A 22071-nucleotide genomic window follows, 5' to 3' on the forward strand; every position below is an offset into this window, starting at 1 on the left:
CTTGTCTTGTATTGGTCTGGGCCCCCTAAAAGTCTTGGTCTTGATCTTGTCTCGGTCTCGATAAACTCTGGTCTTGGTCTTGTCTCGGTCTCGATAAACTCTGGTCTTGTCTTGGTCTCGGCCCCCTAAAAGTCTTGGTCTTGTCTCGGTCTCGATAAACTCTGGTCTTGGTCTTGTCTTGTCTTGGTCTCGGCCCCCTAAAAGTCTTGGTCTTGTCTCGGTCTCGATAAACTCTGGTCTTGGTCTTGTCTTGTCTTGGTCTCGGCCCCCTAAAAGTCTTGGTCTTGGTCTTGTCTCGGTCCCGATAAACTCTGGTCTTGTCTTTTGTTGGTCTCGGCCCCCTAAAAGTCTTGGTCTTGGTCTTGTCTCGGTCTCGATAAACTCTGGTCTTGTCTTGTCTTGGTCTCGGCCCCCTAAAAGTCTTGGTCTTGGTCTTGTCTCGGTCTCGATAAACTCTGGTTTTGGTCTTGTCTCGGTCTCGATAAACTCTGGTCTTGTCTTGTCTTGGTCTCGGCCCCCTAAAAGTCTTGGTCTTGTCTCGGTCTCGATAAACTCTGGTCTTGGTCTTGTCTTGTCTTGGTCTCGCCCCCCTAAAAGTCTTGGTCTTGTCTCGGTCTCGATAAACTCTGGTCTTGGTCTTGTCTTGTCTTGGTCTCAGCCCCCTAAAAGTCTTGGTCTTGTCTCGGTCTCGATAAACTCTGGTCTTGGTCTTGTCTTGTCTTGGTCTCGGCCCCCTAAAAGTCTTGGTCTTGGTCTTGTCTCGGTCCCGATAAACTCTGGTCTTGTCTTGTGTTGGTCTCGATAAACTCTGGTCTTGGTCTTGTCTTGTCTTGGTCTCGGCCCCCTAAAAGTCTTGGTCTTGGTCTTGTCTCGGTCTCGATAAACTCTGGTCTTGTCTCGGTCTCGATAAACTCTGGTCTTGTCTTGTCTTGGTCTCGGCCCCCTAAAAGTCTTGGTCTTGTCTCGGTCTCGATAAACTCTGGTCTTGGTCTTGTCTTGGTCTCAGGTTAGGTGGTCTTGACTACAACACTAACACATATGCAGTGCCGTGATACGTTGTTTGCATATTTATGTACATTTTACAAATGTGTTTATTAATTGAATATTCTATTTATATTTACTAAAAAGCACTTGATTTTATGCAAATTATGCTTATGTGTAGAGCTCGGATGACATTCACAATTGGCTTTCTCCAGTTCTGAATGCAACAATACTGCGCATGTGCTGTAATGCACAATGTAAATCAATGCCTTAATCTACTGCACTATTTTTAATTAGATTGATGATAAATAGCACATGTAAACATACCAAATGTTACTTAATTTAAAATCATTGTGTTGCCGAGGCTCAAGGGGATGGACTGAGCGAGTGGGAGTAGAGAGGGAATGGTGGCCACTCTCATGTAGAGCCACAGTGGAAAGCTCAGCAGAGAAGGACCGGTTTGGTTCAATCCTGCTAAATGAACTAGCGTCAGTTTATGTCAAATAGCTGTTGGCCTTAACTAACAGTGATGTGTGCGCTTACTTTATGAACATGTGAAAAATAAGAAGTTAGCATGTCAATCAAATGGTCTTTTCCAGTCTCAATGGCCATCACTTGGCCAGAATAAGCTGCAATGTGGCACAGACAGTATGCCACGGGTCAAAAGTCTGGTTACGAGAGACTATTTAAGGGTGTTAAACTCACGCCTCAAAACTAAACTCCTTAAATAACCCACTAGCATCACTAGTTCTTCCTTCTAGATGTTTGGTGTTGCAGTTAGCAATAGCTACAGACGTGCCGAGCAACGGACCTCATGCTGGCGGGACGGGTTAGTTTACTGTCAGGTATTTCATTGGCAACATTGAAAATCTGGGGTAGCTTGATAACTTAAGTAATGTTGATAACCCTTGTGAAAAAGTAGTGCGCATAATTTTATTAAATGCGCAGTGTACTTCAAATCTTTGAAGTATATATATTTTTTACGCATATAATTTTAAAGAATTAAAAAGCCATTATTGTGAGAGTACACTTTTTTTTAAAGTAACACCAAGTAACTTTTCCTCAGTGGTCGCCCTACTGGTTGGAAACGAAATTGTCCATTGCCGCTGTCGTAAATAATTTAGCCTACCATCGCACGCACGCTCGCTGTTTATCCAGCACCGGCTTTAGAATGAACGATGTCCACAGACAAGGGAGAGTATGTTACATGATTTCATGAAAGGATGATGTATTGCGACATCAGAAATGAAGAAAAACGAAATGATGACTATTGTAGTGCTTGATGTAAAGCAGTCGAATTTTGTAGTTTTTTTTGTGGCCGGGTTCCTACCCGAACCCCGAAGTTACATAGTGCCAGTAAAAGTGATACAGACCCCGTCAGGCGATGGCAGGAGTGCCTTTCACCATGTTACGACTTGATGAACCACTGATAAGATTTTGGAAACATTATTTTAAGTAAACAATGTTAGATAGTGTTGCTTTAACACACTTAAGTACTTTAGTACGGAAGCTTGTTTCCGCCACTGACTTTAAAAAAAAAAACTGACTTTTTATCTCACAATTCTGACTTTTCTCTCACAATTGCAAGTTTACATCTCAATTCGGACTTTTTATCTCCAAATTATGTGATATAAACTCGCAATTGCGAGTTATGAAGTCGGAATTGTGTGAAATAAAGCTTGCAATTCTGACCTTATAACAAAATTGGGAGACATAAAGTCAGAATTGTGATATATAGTCAGACTTTAATTGAGACTTTATAACACGCTATTGCAACTTTATATAACGCAATTCTGACGTCATGTCATATGCAATGTAAACTCACATTTGTGAGATAAAAAGTCGCAATTATCTTTTAAAATGTTTTATTCTGTGGTGGAAACAAACTTCCATACTTAAATTGTTATGTCAAATTAAAAGTTTTACATTTTAAATCATTAAGTTTTTAGTATCAGTAATTATGATCATTACGAATAATTACACATGTTTAAATACATAACATACAAATCGCAATAGAAATTACATTAAAGTATATTTTAGTTTACTATAAATGCTTGTCAGTACATTCGGCAGTAAACTTTATCCATATTTCAAAGACAAAATTATATAAAAAAATCAGGTAAACAGAAAAAAAGACCTGTAATACATTTTTTATTTAATTGTAAACTTTACATTCAGTTCACACTTAAAGGGTTAGTTCACCCAAAAATAAAAATTAAGTCATTAATTACTCACCCCCATGCTGTACCAAGCCGTAAGTCCTTCGTTCATCTTCGGAACATAAATTAAGATATTTTTGAATAAAAATTTGAGAGCTGTATATCTACCACATATGCTCCTAAGGGAATGACACTTGACGGCCCAGAAAGTCAATGAAGAAAATGTTTAAATATTCCATGTATTTAAACATGAATGAACTAACCCTTTAAGCATTTTATTTTAAAGGATATTATTTTCATAATAACTCTTTTTAAAATGCTAAAGTGTACTTCTTTTCACAAGGGAATGTATGTTAATTTCTTGTGGTTTTATTTTTGTTGCAGTCAGAGATAATAGATTCATTAGATGTGTGTAATGTATTTTCCTTAAATTCCTGAGAATCAGTCCAAGATTTGTCTGTTGCACACACACTCACACGCACACTAAACACACACTCACATACACACTCACATATACACACACACACACACACACTGTTTTCATGTTTTATGTGGACTTTCCATAGAAATAATTATTATTATACTTTAAAACCTATATATTTTATCCTCTTATCTAACTCTACACATCACTTTATAAGCTGTTTTCCTCATGCGGACCAAAAAATGTCCCCACAAGGACAAGAATTTAAGATATTTCCATCTTTGTGGAGTCCCCATAATGCAGGGTTTACCAGGACCACACACACACACATGTGTTTAGTCAACTGGAAACATGATGCACAGACAGTAGTAGCTCTGCTTTAATACTCCAGCGTCCTCTCTCTCTCTCTCTCTTGGTTTTTTTCCCCTTCAGGAAAACAATCTTACTCCAGCACACATACGTCCCCAGACAAACGAAGAATTAAATTTAGTTCAGTTGTGATTTACTGGAGCCTGTTCGTCCAGTCTTTGCTGCAAAACCTCATCTCACAAAACAAAAGAAGAACAAACCCCCCACAGATTGCATGCGGTGGTCAACCCCTCCCCAGCGTCTACCAGCAAACACATCTAAACCAGCTTTATTTTACCCCACATTTGAGCAACTTTGTTGGTGATGAGTCAAATATATTTCAATGTGAGACCAATGGCGCAATAAAGGACAATAAAAAAGGACAAAGCACTGCAGAGCCCTTGGACAACCTCTTATTATCGTTTCTTTTCAGCAACACCCCTCTCGATATTTGCGGAGCTTTGTTCCTAAAGACTCTGGAACCGGCTCAAACCCTGTTGCTTTAAATAAGCATTACTGTTTAAAGATTGTTTCTTGGAGAAAATAGTTTACTTAGCAGCTCTGTTTTATAAACAGGCTCTTGCTGTGTTCTCCTTTTCCATCCACACGAGGTTAGGCCATCGCCGCCGACCTGCTTACATGAAACTTTGATATGAATATCTGATCAGGGGTGTAGGAACCATACTGTTACCTAAAGGATTATTAGGAACACCTGTTCAATTTCTCATTAATGCAATTATCTAATCAACCAATCACATGGCAGTTGCTTCAACATGGCAGTTGGGGTGTGGTCCTGGTCAAGACAATCTCCTGAACTCCAAACTGAATGTCAGAATGGGAAAGAAAGGTGATTTAAGCAATTTTGAGCGTGGCATGGTTGTTGGTGCGAGTCTTTCACAATCTGCTCAGTTACTGGGATTTTCACGCACAACCATTTCTAGGGTTTACAAAGAATGGTGTGAAAAGGGAAAAACATCCAGTATGCGGCAGTCCGCATACTGGGCGAAAATGCCTTGTTGATGCTAGAGGTCAGAGGAGAATGGGCCGACTGATTCAAGCTGATAGAAGAGCAACTTTGACTGAAATAACCACTCGTTACAACCGAGGTATGCAGCAAAGCATTTGTGAAGCCACAACACACACAACCTTGAGGCGGATGGGCTACAACAGCAGAAGACCCCACCGGGTATCACTCATCTCCACTACAAATAGGAAAAAGAGGCGACAATTTGCAAGAGCTCACCAAAATTGGACAGTTGAAGACTGGAAAAATGTTGCCTGGTCTGATGAGTCTCGATTTCTGTTGAGACATTCAGATGGTAGAGTCAGAATTTGGTGTAAACAGAATGAGAACATGGATCCATCATGCCTTTTTACCACTGTGCAGGCTGGTGGTGGTGATGTAATGGTGTGGGGGATGTTTTCTTGGCACACTTTAGGCCCCTTAGTGCCAATTGGGCATCGTTTAAATGCCACAGCCTACCTGAGCAATGTTTCTGACCATGTCCATCCCTTTATGTCCATCCTCTGATGGCTACTTCCAGCAGGATAATGCACCATGTCACAAAGCTGGAATCATTTCAAATTGGTTTCTTGAACATGACAATGAGTTGACTGTACTAAAATGGCCCCCACAGTCACCAGATCTCAACCCAATAGAGCATCTTTGGGATGTGGTGGAACGGGAGCTTCATGCCCTGGATGTGCATCCCACAAATCTCCATCAACTGCAAGATGCTATCCTATCAATATGGGCCAACATTTCTAAAGAATGCTTTCAGCACCTTGTTGAATCAATGCCATGTAGAATTAAGGCAGTTCTGAGGGCGAAAGGGGGTCAAACATGGTGTACCAATGCCTCATTAATTTGTGTTTTAATAGGCCGCTATATGCAAGCCGTCTGCCATGTTGGAATGTTCAAGTCCGGACTGTGACACTCGAAAGCGAGTTGTGTATCCTAGTTATTTACATGTATGAATATCTATATCTGCAATAGACATTAGATTTTCATAGCATTTAGTTTATCATGTGGAAATGCATATTGAGCTTCCATTGTAAATCGCACAATTTCAGTAAATAAAGACAGAATTTCCATTTTTGGGGAAACTATCCCTTTAAAGTCTTCTATTCTAAAGTCTTATATTGTTCTTAAAGTCTAAGAACAAAGCTCTTAAAAATATAAGTATTTCTAAATAGGCCTAATGTAAATAAATAGAATAATAATATGAGTATGTATTTCATGTTATATATGGTTATAATGGTTGCTCTGCTCTCATGTGTCAGTGTAATCACATTGAATAGTGATATGCACATTTCTAAGCCAATGTAAGGGTTAAAGTTTGTTGTCTTGTCTGATATGTGCAGCGCGAGCAGCGATGTTTCCAGCATGTAATATTTATCACAGACTAAACCGTCAGAACACTTTTCACAGGCAAAGGTCAGTAAACTCGATAAAACACAAAACTTACAAAACATTTTAACTGAGACTATAGGAATGTGACCTCTCCTCTACCCTGAAGCCCCAATTACCCATAATGACATAGGGCGAATGATAAAATCCTGGTGCTTTCATCTGCCAAAGATTTATGCAATTCAAAATAGGGATTGGTGGTCTTTTCCCTCAATCGTTACCCCTTATTATGTTTCTCGCAAGTATATTTTGGGCCGTTAGGAAGTGCGGCGCGTTCATTACGACATCTGGAGCGCGCCAGAACCGTCTAAACTGTGATCATCCAGCAGGATCTGCGAGACGGGACAGTGGCACGGGGCTTTGTAGTTGGTGCAGGAGTCACCCCCTCCTGGGCCGCGTCGCGATCGGACACGTCGAGTTTAATAACTAACTTTTAAAAGCCAGCGCTTCCTAATGCTCCAAACATGTTTTCGCACCCTAAACCTCCCCAACCCCCCGATGGAAACTTCTCCAAGTGACACTTCTCTGCGAATGCTTTAATTCCACACAGATGGCAGCTTGAACAGCCACTCTTCCTGTGATGTTATGTCAATCACACGCATGAATCCCGGGGTTAAAGCACCAGAGCAGGGGTCGCGTTCCACGTCTGTTCCCCGGTGACCCCTCTGAAGACGTGGGACGGGGAGGTGTCCGCTCTCAGGTGATGCGTCCATTATGATAATTCATGGTGGAAGTCATGGCTGTTATGCCTTTGATCCTGCGCTAGCTTTGATGGCACATTAGCATCGTCCACGATTCAGTCTCTACGGCTTGAATAGAAAGCGTTACCTTGATCCTAAAGGGATTTCGGTGTGGATAGGGAGAGGTGAGAGAGGAAAGTGTGAGTGCAGGCTAGAGTTTCCTCTCTCTTTCTTCAACAGTCATGCTAATTTCTGTTGCACTTTTTTGGGGGGCCACAATGCAACGGCAGACACCAGATCAGGCAGACGGACGACGACCCATCACTTCAAAAGAAACAACACTTGCCTATTTGTTAACCTGCATTTCTGCTCCTAGATTTGGTAATAGACCGTTTTGCAAGATGTAAACAACGCTTGTCCAGAAGCACTTCCTGTTTCAGTTTTTTAACACTACATAAAAGCTGGGATAAAATACAACCAATAGAACATGTAAAACTGAATCAAAAAGTTAAACAAACATCTTTAAGATGTTTTCTTTACATGTGAAATAAAGAAAACAGCTACAAACTGAAACAGGAAGTGTTTCTGGACCAGTGTTGTTTACATCTTGCAAAATGGTCTATAGTTGTCCCATATCCGGTCAAAAGTTGTTTAGGTCGGCTAGATTGTTTTAGGTTGAATACTTGAAATGAAGACTTTTATTTGGTAAGGATGTTTTAAATTTATCAAAAGTGACCGTAAAGACTTTACAGTGGTGTTCTTTCGAACTTTCTAGAATCCTGAAAAGATGTGTCATGGTTTTCAGCTAAACTATTTTCAATATTGATAATAATCTTAAATCTATATTTCTTGAGCAGCAAATCATCATATTAGAATGATTTCTGAATGATCATGTGACACTGAAGACTGGAGTAATGATGCTGAAAATTCAGCTTTGATCACTGGAATAAATTTTAATATATATTCAATTAGAAAACATTTATTTTAAACTTCTCTTAAACTAAAATAAATATATGTTCATCATATTTGTAGGATTAGAAATTCTGTAAAATCAACTTTATATATATATATATTGATATGTGTTGAGATATATATATATATATATATATATATATATATATATATATATATATATATATATATATATATATATATGAAGAGTTCAGATGCAAAACCCTCTAAGTGCCATTTGAAATTTTCTCCTAGAATGATAATTTTTATCAAGCCTGTATATTTAAGTTCAGTAATTTCACTTAAATTGCAATAAAGATTACCTATTAATTGTCATTTAAGTGAAATTACTGAACTTAAATATACAAGCTTGATAAAAATGATCATTCTAGGAGAAAATTTCAAATGGCACTTAGAGGCTTTTGCATCTGAACTCTTCATATATATATATATATATATAGACAAATATTATGCCCCGATTGGACATAATATATATATATATATATATATATATATATATATATATATATATGAAGAGTTCAGATGCAAAAGCCTCTAAGTGCCATTTGAAATTTTCTCCTAGAATGATCATTTTTATCAAGCTTGTATATTTAAGCTTGTATATTATGCCCCGATTGGACATAATATATATATATATATATATATATATATATATATATATATATATATATATATACAGTCTATATATATATGTGTGTGTGTGTGTGTGTGTGTGTGTGTGTGTGTGTCACATCGGGGGGAATTTGTCAGAAAAGTTGTAATTTTATACATATTACATTTTATTTATTCATATTTGTTGACCAAAAATGATTTCGTATGTTTGTATGTTGCATTTTTAATTTTATGATTGATTAGATTTTTTTCATAATTTACTGTTTAAATATAACTGAAGAAAACATTGATTGATACTTTTACTTTCAACATTGATTGAAAAAAAAAAGTAAATTTAGCTATAACATGGTGACAGCCAAAACATTTTTGTGCATTTATGCATTAATGAGGAAAGTTTAGTTTAGACATGAAACTGCTAATGCACAATGTCTCTGCAGTGTTTGATTGCGTTAGAAAGAACCATTCGGGTTCCATTAATTCCATTGGCACATCTTACCCCATATAATGCAACGCATTCTCACCCCAAGGCGTCACCTTTGACCATGCTTCAATATTTGACGTTTTAGGCGCCCTTTAGCGTCACTTACATGACGCGATCCTACGGCGTCATCTAACTGACGCTAAAGGAAAGCGTCAGTTAGAGGACGCGGTTAGGTTTAGGTGTGGGGTGGGGGTAGGGTACACGCGATCCTAGGGCGTCATCTAACTGACGCTAAAGGGCGCCTAAAGCGTCAGATATTGAAGCATGTCCAAATGCTTCCCAAGGCGTCAGTTAGGTGACGCCTTGGGAGTGAGAATGGGCTGTATAATGTGACAACATGCCCCAAAACCTCAATGTACGCTAAATGCCCTGTATCTTTGTTCCTGTGAAATAATAGTGGAAAGTGCTAACAATACTCCTCTAAATCTCCTCATGAAACACGTGAAGAGGAAGAGTTAGCGGTCCGTCTTTACACCCATCACATGAGTCAGGACGAGGTGCTGTGACCCAGGATGTTCTGATCTTTTACAGAGCATAACTGTCTCCGCGGGGTTAAAATATGTGAACCAGGTTAGAGCCGCCACATTCCCTTCCCAGTGCAATAACTCATGTGGTTCTCGGACGAGGATGAGGGTCACTGCAGTGAAATACACAGGTACGTGACATGACGGCGCTGGCTTTGATAAGTGACTGCTTCCTCTTCACAGAAGTGTGTCAAACAGCGGCCGGGTCATTCACTTCTACCAGAGACGTGCTTCAGACCTACGTGTTGTTCTGTAAGTCTTCCTAATGCAGGCACAGTCCTGTTTTCTTATCATGACAATTCTGCTTTTTAGCAAGAACATGCCGTGAGGCGCCACAGAAACCGAGCCTAAAGTTGGTTAATCTCACTAAAATATGTCAAGGTTACATTTCACTTAACACAATGATATTGGGAATATTTTGTTTTAAAGTGTCCTTGTTACACACGTTACGTAGCTCGCTGTAAAAAAATATTTGTCAAATCAACTTAAATAATTGATGTAGTTCACATAACATAATATTAATAATATGTGTTTCTGTTGATTAAATCAATATCCTTCATTGTATTAACTCAATTGTTCCATTTCAATGAACTTAACATTTCAAGGCTACCAGGTTACTTCATTTTTTAAGTTAAATCAACAATATTTTTTTACAGTGTAACTATTACCTATGCAGTTACATGCAACTAATCCTAACCTTATCCCTATAGTAAGTACTTGTAGTTAATGAATATTTCTCAGGACTCAAATGTAGAATTACACAGTAACAATGACACCTTAAAATACAGTGTAGCCAAGATATACAGTATATTGAGAATGAAAAGTAAAACATATTGTATGATGACAAAAAATGCATTGTGATATTATTTTCAGTTAGAATATAATATTCAGCTATTTTTCATAATTTAATTATATATATATATATATATATATACATATATATATACTGTATGTATGTGCATCTCACTAGATTATAGTTAATAATTCATAAATAATACAGTGCAATAAAATACTTTAATAGTAGTTCAGTACAAACATTGGAATTGTTTTTATTACATTTATTTTTTCGATTAATAATCAATTTAAAACAATTGGATTACAGTGTGTGTAAAATTAATACAACATAAAAATACAGTTAAAAAATAAATTGATAAAAATTCAGTATTAATGCTGTAATCCAATTATTTCTACATTGAAATAATCATAGATTAAAGACTAAAAAATGGTGTACACTTTGCCATTCAAACGATAAATACATAATATAATAGTTACAGTAATGAGAATTTGTGGGGGAAATCCGCATGTGAATAATGAATGACAAAATTTTCTTAAAGTAAAACATAATTTCTTGTTTATTTCTTGTGATTTGAGTGCTGTAGTGTGTTTGGCCGTGCCTGGCCGGCGTGTGTTTGGGTTCAGACCCTCAGGGTGAGCTGTGTAAATGTTCCCAGAGTCCCTGCTGTCCGGAAGGTGTGAATGAGCGTCATTCTCACCTCAGTCACTTCTGACACACAAATGGCCGTCACCTCGCAGAGCCGACTCAATCCCGCTCTCAATTACAAGGCATTTCATATACTTCACACAACCCTGAGTAACACAAGCTAATGACAGCTAGCATCTTCCCTCATATGTAAAATGCTCTCAGAAAACAGTATTGAGTGGTACCGTGACAGATTGCTGTAGGCTGTTTAATAAATTAATAATCTTTAAATGAGCTATTTTATCCAGTAAGTAGCGGTGTAGTGTGACAAATGATGCATTGTTCTACATAGGGGATAATACTTTATTCTGGACACTGAAAAAAAGTTTGGTGTAGAAACAATTTTCGCTCAGAAATTGCCATTACATCTCAATAATAATAACTAATGTGAATTTTTTAAGTAGATTTTCTTGTAAAACGTACTACAACAATCTTTGTTTTATGTTTTAAAGTGTACTTTTCCTCCTTACATGTTTCCCTTTCTTGTCCGATTCACTTGAGTGAACCATTTCATGGTTCATTTTACCTTCTCCATTGGTTATCTAATGTAAATGAACCAGTTGAAGGTTCAATAGTTCATTTGCATTCATTCATTTCCATTTGATGTGGATGATTATTGCCTGTTTATTGGTAGCTGTTTAAAGAACAGATTCAGTCATTAATTTGAGTCTTTTTTTAATAAATTCAGCCTAAATCGAGATCTTTCACGTTTTCTGCCTTTTTTTAAATGAAAAAATCTATATTAATTAATAAAGCTACTTTAAATCATCTTGAGTAGCAGTGCACTTAACTGTCACCGTCCCACAGGTGGGACGTTTGCCAATATATTTTTAAAACAATAATATCTTAGTAAATACCTTAAATAATATTGACAAACTATATATCATTTGAAAGCTTACAATCTCTAGTTTCCATATTTGGTGACTGATTTTCAAAATATATTACAGAGGAGCCATAATTTATCAATATAAAACAAGAATATTTTCATACTCATAAGGCGTGTTCAGACCTTTATTTTAAAATAGCAGTAAACATGAAAAATCATGAAAAAATGGTAGATACCTCAGTTTGTTTTCATGCCAAAAGTTCAAAAGATAGAATCCATTCAAATATTTTGGAAAAAAAAGGTATGAAAAGTTTGAAATATCAAGAAAAAAATAATAAATTCACCATTTGTGACGTGTCAGCTAGCTATGACTTACATGCGTGTTCTTTGTATGTGTTTCTTAGAGGTTCAATTCATATCAAAATCTGCCAAACTTCCCATGCTACTTCTGAATAGGATCTCTACTTCAGAAATTGTATGAAAATTGTGAAAATAATGGTTCATATCACTCAAAACACGAATTGAAATGCAGGCGCCCTTATATGGGCAGTAATGGAGTCTGATTGTGCCCTAGTGTAAAAGTTTGGTACTGCGCTCAAACAAAATCTTACTGAAAGCTCATTTTTTGAGATATCAACCTAAAATTTGAAACACAACTTGTTCAGATTTTTGGCTTTGATATTTCTGCCATTTTAGAGTAGCCCAGGTTTTGAAAATATGTATTTTATGTAAAATATGAATAATTAATATTTTTACATTGTACATTTCCATAAACTCAAACTTCTATAACTTTTTTTTCTGTTTCACTTTCTTAATTTATTTCACTTCTACAAAAATCTGCCAAATGTCTTCTTTAAAACAAGACCAATCATATGTCTATATTCCAAAGCATTCTTGAATTACAACTATTTAAGTTCGAAATGTGCATTTTCATGTCTATTCAAAAAAGGGGGGGTGACAGTTAACAGGTTAAAGGGTACCACTTGCTACATAGTGACGTATAACATGTACTTACTATAAAAGTAAATTATACATTAATTACAAGCAACAAACCATACCTTATAATAAAGAATAGTTAATCTTATACTGTATGTACATTATTTGTGTAATTACACTGTAACAACATCACCTCAAAATATAATGTTTAATTCTACATTTTGAGTAATATTAATTAACTACATGTGCTTACTATAGGGTTCGGATTAGGGTTTGATTTGCATGTAATTATGCATAATTTATTACCACACTAACTACATGTAACATTGACACTGCGAAACAGTGTTATTGCAACATGGTACATATTCAAAAAAATAATGGCAATTTTAGAATATGACAGCTCAGCTCTTTAAAATGAAATCTGAATCATTAACATTCATTTGCAGTATCTATTTTTCTTTTATGTGAAAGAGTGGCTTCCCATGTCAATTCGTGGGTTTTTGGCAAATTGGTGGCTAATTCGTGTTGTATGAATCTTATTAGGGTTGAGCATCCCTACTTGTGTTTTGATTTGTTTTATAAAAAACGTACGTATTCACTTAAAGGGTTAGTTCACCCAAAAATGAAAACTATGTCTTTAATGAGTCTCCCTCGTGTCGTCCCAAGCCCGTCAGACCTCCGTTCATCTTCATCCACAGTTTAAGATATTTTAGATTTAGTCTGAGAGTTTTCTGTCCCTCCATTGAACATGTATGTACGGTATACTGTCCTTGTCCAGAAAGGAAATAAAGACGTCATCAAAGCAGTCCATGTGACATCAGTGGGTTAGTTAGAGTGTTTTGAAGCATCGGAAATACATTTTGGTCCAAACACTACGACTTTATTCAGCATTGTATTGTCTTCGGGTTCTGCTGTGGATCCGCGTTCAGTGACGCTGCTGACGTAAGACGCGGCTGAGCTTCGGTTACAGTCTGAGGGAGACGCACGCTGTACAAAACAATCTTCACAAACATGTCTAAGGATTTCCACACAGAGGAACATTTGTATTTTTTTGCCCAGCCATATTTATTTGAACCCGAACACACGGACCCACCAGACACACTGAACAACAGAACCGAAGACAATACAATGCTGAATAAAGTCGTAGTTTTTGGACCAAAATGTATTTCCGATGCTTCAAAACACTCTAACTAACCCACTGATGTCACATGGACTGCTTTGATGATGTCTTTATTTCCTTTCTGGACAAGGACAGTATACCGTAGACATTTACAATGGAGGGACAGAAAACTCTCATACTAAATCTAAAATATCTTAAACTGTGTCCCGAAGATGAACGGAGGTCTGACGGGCTTGGGACGACATTAATGATATAGTTTTCATTTTTGGGTGAACTAACCCTTTAAATCACATCATACAAATGTATGCGAAATGGCCATATCTTAAAGGGGACATATCATGCAAAATCCACTTTTTTTAGCCCTTAAATGCATTTTGTTGTATATTTGGAGTGTTTATAAGTACAGAAACGATGAAATTATTCCCTTCAGGTGCTTCGTTTATATCTTTATATTCTGTTTTGGTCATATTTTTCAACCTGTTCAGATTTTTCTGTTTTCTATGACGTTATTTGAGGAAGTGCGTCACCGTATTTGCAGCGGAACTGACAAATAAGGACATTGACTACCGGCCCAACACTTCGAGCAATCCGCCATTATTATTTCTCGCTCCGATTTTGTAGTCCAAGCTCAATGATGCAGAAGTTACGAGAGGGCGAGTCAAAATGTTTGGATGTTGGATGTAATGACCTGAAGCACTTCAAGGATTCCCACTTCAACAACATATGCCAGTATAAAGAAAGGTTTATCTTTGGAGACGACGAACAGAGCATTTCGATAAGCTGTAAATATCGTTAATAAAAATAAAGTACTTTACTTTCTTAAAACACATGGTGGTCATGGTTTAGCAGTATTTCTTTGTTTTGGTTTTGAAGTAACGTTACACGTCTGCAGTATTATTGTTATTGAGTATTATCAATGGTCATTTAGCTGCGTTGTTTTCTGATGCTTTTCTAAACGTATCATATTATCAATACAGATTTTTTAGTGTTAAGATTAGACCGTAGTCATTTATCTTGTCAGTGTGCTTGTTTTAACAAGAGAAATAGTCGACTTTCACTAAATAACACAAAACAGTTAACTCACATACCAATACATCCATATGAAGACGTTGTTCTGCAGGTTCGTCGTCGTCTTTATCAACTCGCTCGCTCTGGCTCGAACATGTAAAGCTTGATGGACAACTCTGTTGTTGACATTTTATTAATGTGTGAATAAAAAAGTTCTTTGAAGGTATCGTATAATCGTATATCTCTATTCAAACTACAATAATGGCCGAACGGGGGGAGTTGAACCGACCGTGAACTCATCGACCTGGAGAGCGTGCGGGGTATGACGCATCTCCTTTTTATTTAAAGGGGACGCATTGAAACGGGTCGCTCAAAGACACACATCAGAAAAGGGGTAGAAAAGGGGCTTGTGGAGCTATAATAATGAGGAATTCAGACCCAAGCGTTGCAGTTATGTTTTATATAGACCACAACGGTATATTTATATGTAAAAATGAATGATTTAAAAGCATGATATGTACCCTTTAAACTACTTCCGCTTTCTCATGAGATTATGCCGGGACACCTGACGATGAAACTTTTGTAATAAACAAGCGCCTGAAGTGAGTCGTGGCAGGCCTGCCTGAGCTGATAGTGTCGTCTGAGAGGAAACACTAGCACACACATATCTCAGGATCAGCGGCTGCTTTTAGACTCCTCTGCTCCTCCTATTCCCTCTCTGATAGCGCTGTCACTCACACAGCTGCAGGCCGAGATGTTTTAGGGAGCTCTAATAATGAGCTAATAATTAGCCATGTAAGCGGCTGATAAGATGAGAAGAAGAGCAGAGGGATGTTTTCCTAACACACTCATGTATCTCTCAGTCTCCTGCTGTGCCATGGGGTTTACACTGTGATATAAGGTGCTCCGAGGAATATGGTATCTCGCTCAGAAAAAAAAAGTACAAAAGCTGTCACTGTGGTGCTACCTTTTCAAAATGTACACCTTTGTACCTAAAGAGTGCAAATTAGTCCCTCAAAGGTAAATATTGGTACCAAAAGTGTGCAAATTAGTACATAAATTATACATATAAGAACCCTTTTGAAGGGTACTGTCCCAGTGTCAGCTTTTGTACCTTTTTTTTAAGAGTATATATACTTTCATACTCCAAATAATTCACCAATCTGCCAAAAACATGGTAATGTCATACTGATTATATTCATATATGCCATGGTACATGGTTTCATATATATCATGGTACTGAACAATTCATACGATGGTATTTACATCGTATCGTCAAAGAATAACATAGTATTGTTACAACAGTGCATGTGCAGAAATGTTGTAACACTATGGTACTGAATGATTACTATATTCATGGTATTTACATTGTTTTCCAAGGCATTGTGGAAAAAAAAAAAAACATATTACCATGGTAGCCTTAAAAAAATTATTACAATGGGGCATGTTGCAAGAACATGGTAATATGATTACTTATATTATATGATATAATATTCCAAGGCAATGTGAAAAATACCATGGTATACTGGCACTATGCAAATTCATATTCATAAATTATTCATATTCATAAAATGTTATTTACATGGTAATGTCAAGGAATACCATAGTATCACAATATGGCATGTGCAAAAATATGGTAATACCATGGTATTACCATATTCACATACCATGGTACTACATGGTATCATCAAAGAATAACATAGTATTGTTACAACAGTGCATGTGCAGAAACATGGTGGTAACACTATGGTACTGAATGATTACTATATTCATTTATATTGTTTTCCAAGGCTTTGTGAAGAATACCACGCTCTAAAAATGCTGGCTTATTTCAACCCAAATTTGGATCAAATATTGACAAACCCAGTAATTGGGTTAACCTTGATGACATTTTAATTGACATTTTTAACCCAAAGTTTGGGTTTGTCCATATTTTACCCAAAATTTGGTTAAAACAACCCAGCATTTTTTAGAGTTTGTGACCAAAACAAATATGAAAAAGTACTGAAAAATGCCTATTCATATTCAAATGATAGAAGGTACCACATGGGATTGTCAAAAATACCATAGTATTACAATGGGGCATGTGCAAAAACATGGTAATATGATTGTTTATATGGTTTTTACACAATATTCCAAGGCATTGTGAAGAATACCACGCTCTAAAAATGCTGGGATATTTCAAACCAAATTTGGATCAAATATTGACAAACCCAGTAATTGGGTTAGCATTTGATGACATTTTAATTGACATTTTTAACCCCAAGTTTGGGTTTGTCCATATTTTACCCAAAATTGGGTTAAAACAACCCAGCATTTTTTAGAGTCTGTGTAGTAAAAAAAAAAAAAAACATATTACCATGGTAGCCTCATACCATAGTACTGAAAAATGCCTATTCATATTCAAATGATAATGTACATGGGATTGTCAAAAATACCATAATATTACAATGGGGCATGTGCAAAATCATGGTGATATGATTGCTTATATAGTTTTTACATAATATTCCAAGGCATTGTGAAGAATACCACACTCTAAAAATGCTATTTGGATCAAATACTGTATTGACAAACCCATAATTTGTTAACATCTGATGACATTTTAATTGACATTTTTAACCCCAAGTTTGGGTTTGTCCATATTTTACACAAAATTGGCCCAGCATTTTTTAGAGTGCATAGTTTGTGTCCAAAAAAAAAAAAAACATATTACCATGGTAGCCTCATACCATAGTACTGAAAAATGCCTATTGATATTCAAATGATAATGTGCATGGGATTGTCAAAAATACCATAATATTACAATGGGGCATGTGCAAAATCATGGTAATATGATTGCTTATATAGTTTTTACATAATATTCCAAGGCATTGTGAAGAATACCACACTCTAAAAATGCTATTTGGATCAAATGTATTGACAAACCCATAATTTTGTTAACATCTGATGACATTTTAATTGACATTTTTAACCCCAAGTTTGGGTTTGTCCATATTTTACACAAAATTGTCCCAGCATTTTTTAGAGTGCATAGTTTGAGTCCAAAAAAACAACAACATATTACCATGGTAGCCTCATACCATAGCACTGAAAAATGCCTATTCATATTCAAATGATAGAATGTACATGGGATTGTCAAAAATACCATAGTATTACAATGGGGCATGTGCAAAAACATGGTAATATGATTGCTTATATTATATGGTATTTACATAATATTCCAAGGCATTGTGAAGAATACCATGTTATAGTTACTGGCACAAATTCATATTCATAAAATGTTATTTACATGGTAATGTCAAAGAATACCATAATATCACAATCATGTGCAAAAATATGGTAATACCATGGGATTGAATGATTACTATATTCATGTACCATGGTATCTACATGGTACTCCAAGGCATTGTAGAAAATGTTTAGCCTCTTGAATACTGAACCAATTTCATACAATGGTGTATGGCATTGCAAAGAATTGATTTGAAAAGATTGCATAGTCATATTCATATATAGTATTTACATATTGTCAAAGAATGCATGGTATTACAATAGCGACATCATTTCTATTACCTGAAGTTTGATTTCACAAACATACCTGTTGTGGTTTTGATAAGTTTTTACTTTTTTCCCCAACAAAGGAAGCCGCTTGTTGCAGGCCTATTATTGATGTGCGTTTGTTAACTTGGACTTGGTTAGAGCGTGCTAACCTAATGAGCGTGTCCATCTGCCTTTTACTAACACACCAGCTACTTTGAATTCAGTGCTGCACTTCATGACAACAAAACCGGTCTTGGCCATTTTGTGATCTGATTGAATTATATCTCTTTCCCACAAGCTGGTGTCTGCTTTCTCCCCTTGACACCCCTCCTCACGCCACGCTGTGGGAAAAGAAAGCCGTCCTGATTGCAGTGTATAGCCTGCATTGTAACAGGTAATTCAATTTTACACCATAGCCGGCGACTGCATAATGCAAAGGCTGATGGCATGTAAAGACACAGAGAGGGCTTCACTAAACAGCCCTTCGTGGCTCATGTATCTTTGTGCGTGTGTAAAGTCATGTGGATGAGGGCATGAATGGGCTGAATGAGGGAAACCGTGTTAAAAGCGACGGCTGACGTCATGCGCCCTCTATTGGTGGAGCGGATCTCGACTCAAACTGCTTCGTCACCTCGAATCTGACCGGAGGTTTTTGGTGGAGACAGATTGAGCCTATGAAAACTATGACATATTTTGGCTGACTTAGACAAGCCATCCAGGCCAAGATCAGTTACGTTATGAAACATTGGTATACTGTGGCTAGAGAGTGTCATTGTGAAGTGCATTGTGGTTTATGAGGTAAAGGAGATGTAGAAATCATATTAACGGTAAGAATATGCAAAAAAGTATTGTCTTAATCAGTAGCCGGTTTTGCTCTTGTTTTCCAGTAAAATGCCTAAATATCTTTAAAACAAGATACTTTTATTTGAGAAACATGAATGTTTAAGATAATATGTAGTATGTGATACATTTATCCCCTCTCATAGTATGTAAATTAAGGTCAAGGTTAGTTTATTATTATATACTAAATTTATTGTTTTCCTCATTTGAAGCCTCTTTAACGCTACTCAATTTTTAGCTTAAAACCAGAAAAAAAAAAAGCTAAAAATGAAAGATAAAAAATTATAATTCTAATTATATTATACAATTTTGCATCTCGAGTACACAATGTATCTTGTTTAAAAGATTTTACTGGAAAATAAAACAAAAATACTGGATTTTGCAGTATTTAATTCCTAATTATTTTGGGGGGATTTAGTTTAAGTCAAGTCACATTCATTTGTATAACGCTTTTTACAATACAGATTGTTTCAGATCATCTTTACATAGATAATTGGAAAATAATGCAATATGAAGTTTGTTTCCAGAAGAAAATAGCATCACGACTCAGCTTAAGTAAGTTCAGGTTAATTTTTGTTGTAAAAAAGTTATTAATTTAGTTCATTAGCGTATATATATATCCCTTCTAGCCTAGAGTAAACCATGAAAAATTCACTGTAAAAAAATATTTTCATAATTTGTAATCACAACATTTTTTTTCTTTTGTCAAATCAACTTAAATAATTTATGTAGTTCAGATAACATCATATTTTGAGTTTCTGATGGTTAAATCAATCTCCTTCATTGCATTAACTCAAAATGGAGAAAAAACCTTGCGAGAAACCAGCCAGTTCTCTTCTGGCCAATGAATGAACAGTGTATGATTATGATTCAGGCAGCATTATAGGTCAGATTGGTTTGGAACGATCAGAATATTATCCAATTCCATCTGGTTGGAGATCAGAGTCACGCCGGTAAGGAGACGGGTTTGTTGGATCAGTGCCGATGGCTGTATTATGTGGACACACAATGTCAGTCAGCTTGTGAAACACAGTCAATAACAGCCATAGGATATCAGGGAGATTGATGTCAGAGGTTCGTGATCATTCGCATCCTATCGTTGAATTGTGAAGCTAGAATTTACCAGTAAACTTTTCCGTAAGTCTAAAAAATCTCTTGAATTTTACAACAGAAAAAGTGTGGGGCATATGACTGGAAGAGGAACCTCTGACCAAGTTTTCATCAATGAATACAACATCAGACTCGGTTAAAACAATAAGATTGTTGGGTTTGCTCATGCTGATAAGACGCTATAAAAATGACTTGATTTCTGGCAATCTTATGTGTCTTCGCGGGCTCATAAACCAAGACTACAATTTGCGTGCTCCAAATGATCCTGTAATTACGTGAACTCGTTGGCTCAGAACAAGCAGTGAGATGTTATGAGAGTGTGTAAAGGTCTCAGTCATCATCACACCCTAAAGTGAACATCAACCCAATTACTGTTATTACTGAATTCATGTCAGAAATGAAACAACACTTGGAGAAATGCCACTGAAAATGGGACGAAAATACTTTCAAATGTGAGGGCAGAAAAGGCTCTTCACTTCTCTTTGTGAATGATCTGTTTGCATTTTCAGGCCCCCGAAACACCGTTGTTTAAATGAATGGCCGAAACCCATGCAAAGTTTTCTGTTTTTAGTTGAAAATGGTGTTGTGTAAACGGCCCCTCGGTTTCATGTTAACATCATTTGAATTCCTTATTCCAGCAAACTGCATGTGTTTGACACATGTCTGCAAAAATGTAAGTACAATTTTCACAATGACTAAATCCACGTGAGTTGGTGATCAAAACTGATGAGTTGATTCTCAGTGAAATCATCAAACTTTTCACAACTTGATGGATGGATGGATGGATGGATGGATGGATTGACAAACAGAAGAATAGATTGATAGACAGACAGACGGATGGATGGATGGATGGATTGACAAACAGACGAAAAGATAGATAGATAGACAGACAGACAGACAGATAGACAGACAGATAGATAGATAGATAGACAGACAGACAGACAGACAGACAGACAGATAGATAGATAGATAGATAGATAGATAGATAGATAGATAGATAGATAGATAGATAGATAGATAGATAGATAGATAGATAGATAGATAGATAGATAGATAGATAGATAGACAAACAGAAGAATAGATAGACAGACAGACAGACAGATAGATAGATAGATAGATAGATAGATAGATAGATAGATAGATAGATAGATAGATAGATAGATAGATAGATAGATGATAGATAGATAGATAGATAGATAGATAGATAGATAGATAGATAGATAGATAGATAGATAGATAGATAGATAGATAGATAGATAGATAGATAGATAGATAGATTGACAAACACGAATAGATAGACAGAAACACGGATGGATGGATGGATGGATTGACAAACAGACGAATGGATAGATAGACAGACAGATAGATAGATGGATAGATAGATAGATAGATAGATAGATAGATAGATAGATAGATAGATAGATAGATAGATAGATAGATAGATAGATAGATAGATAGATAGATAGATAGATAGATAGATAGATAGATAGATAGATAGATAGATAGATCATCATAGATCATCCTGACATCTGGAGCCAAGGACTTATTACCCCAATTCACAAGAGTGGAAATAAATTAGACCCTAATAATTTCAGAGGCATTTGTGTGAGCAGTAATCTGGGGAAG

General features: G+C 36.4%; 1 protein-coding gene across 2 annotated transcripts in view; it reads left to right on the plus strand.

The window, feature by feature from the left end:
- The window catches only part of fam120b (family with sequence similarity 120 member B), an 80556-nt gene that overhangs the window by 43481 nt on the left and 15004 nt on the right, over nt 1-22071 (plus strand). The window contains exon 11 of one of the 2 annotated variants that reach the window (XM_089117300.1): nt 3994-5987. The exons of the other annotated variant lie outside the window; for it this stretch is intronic. Within the exon in view, the coding sequence (XP_088973426.1) occupies nt 3994-4045 (52 nt within the window). The 3' untranslated portion in view covers nt 4046-5987. Of the gene's footprint in view, nt 1-3993; nt 5988-22071 lie in introns of those variants that run through there. 2 annotated transcript variants of the gene reach the window in all.

The sequence above is a fragment of the Pimephales promelas genome, chromosome 11, assembly GCF_988280905.1.
Source record: "Pimephales promelas chromosome 11, fPimPro1.hap1.1, whole genome shotgun sequence".
Lineage (NCBI taxonomy): Eukaryota > Metazoa > Chordata > Actinopteri > Cypriniformes > Leuciscidae > Pimephales > Pimephales promelas.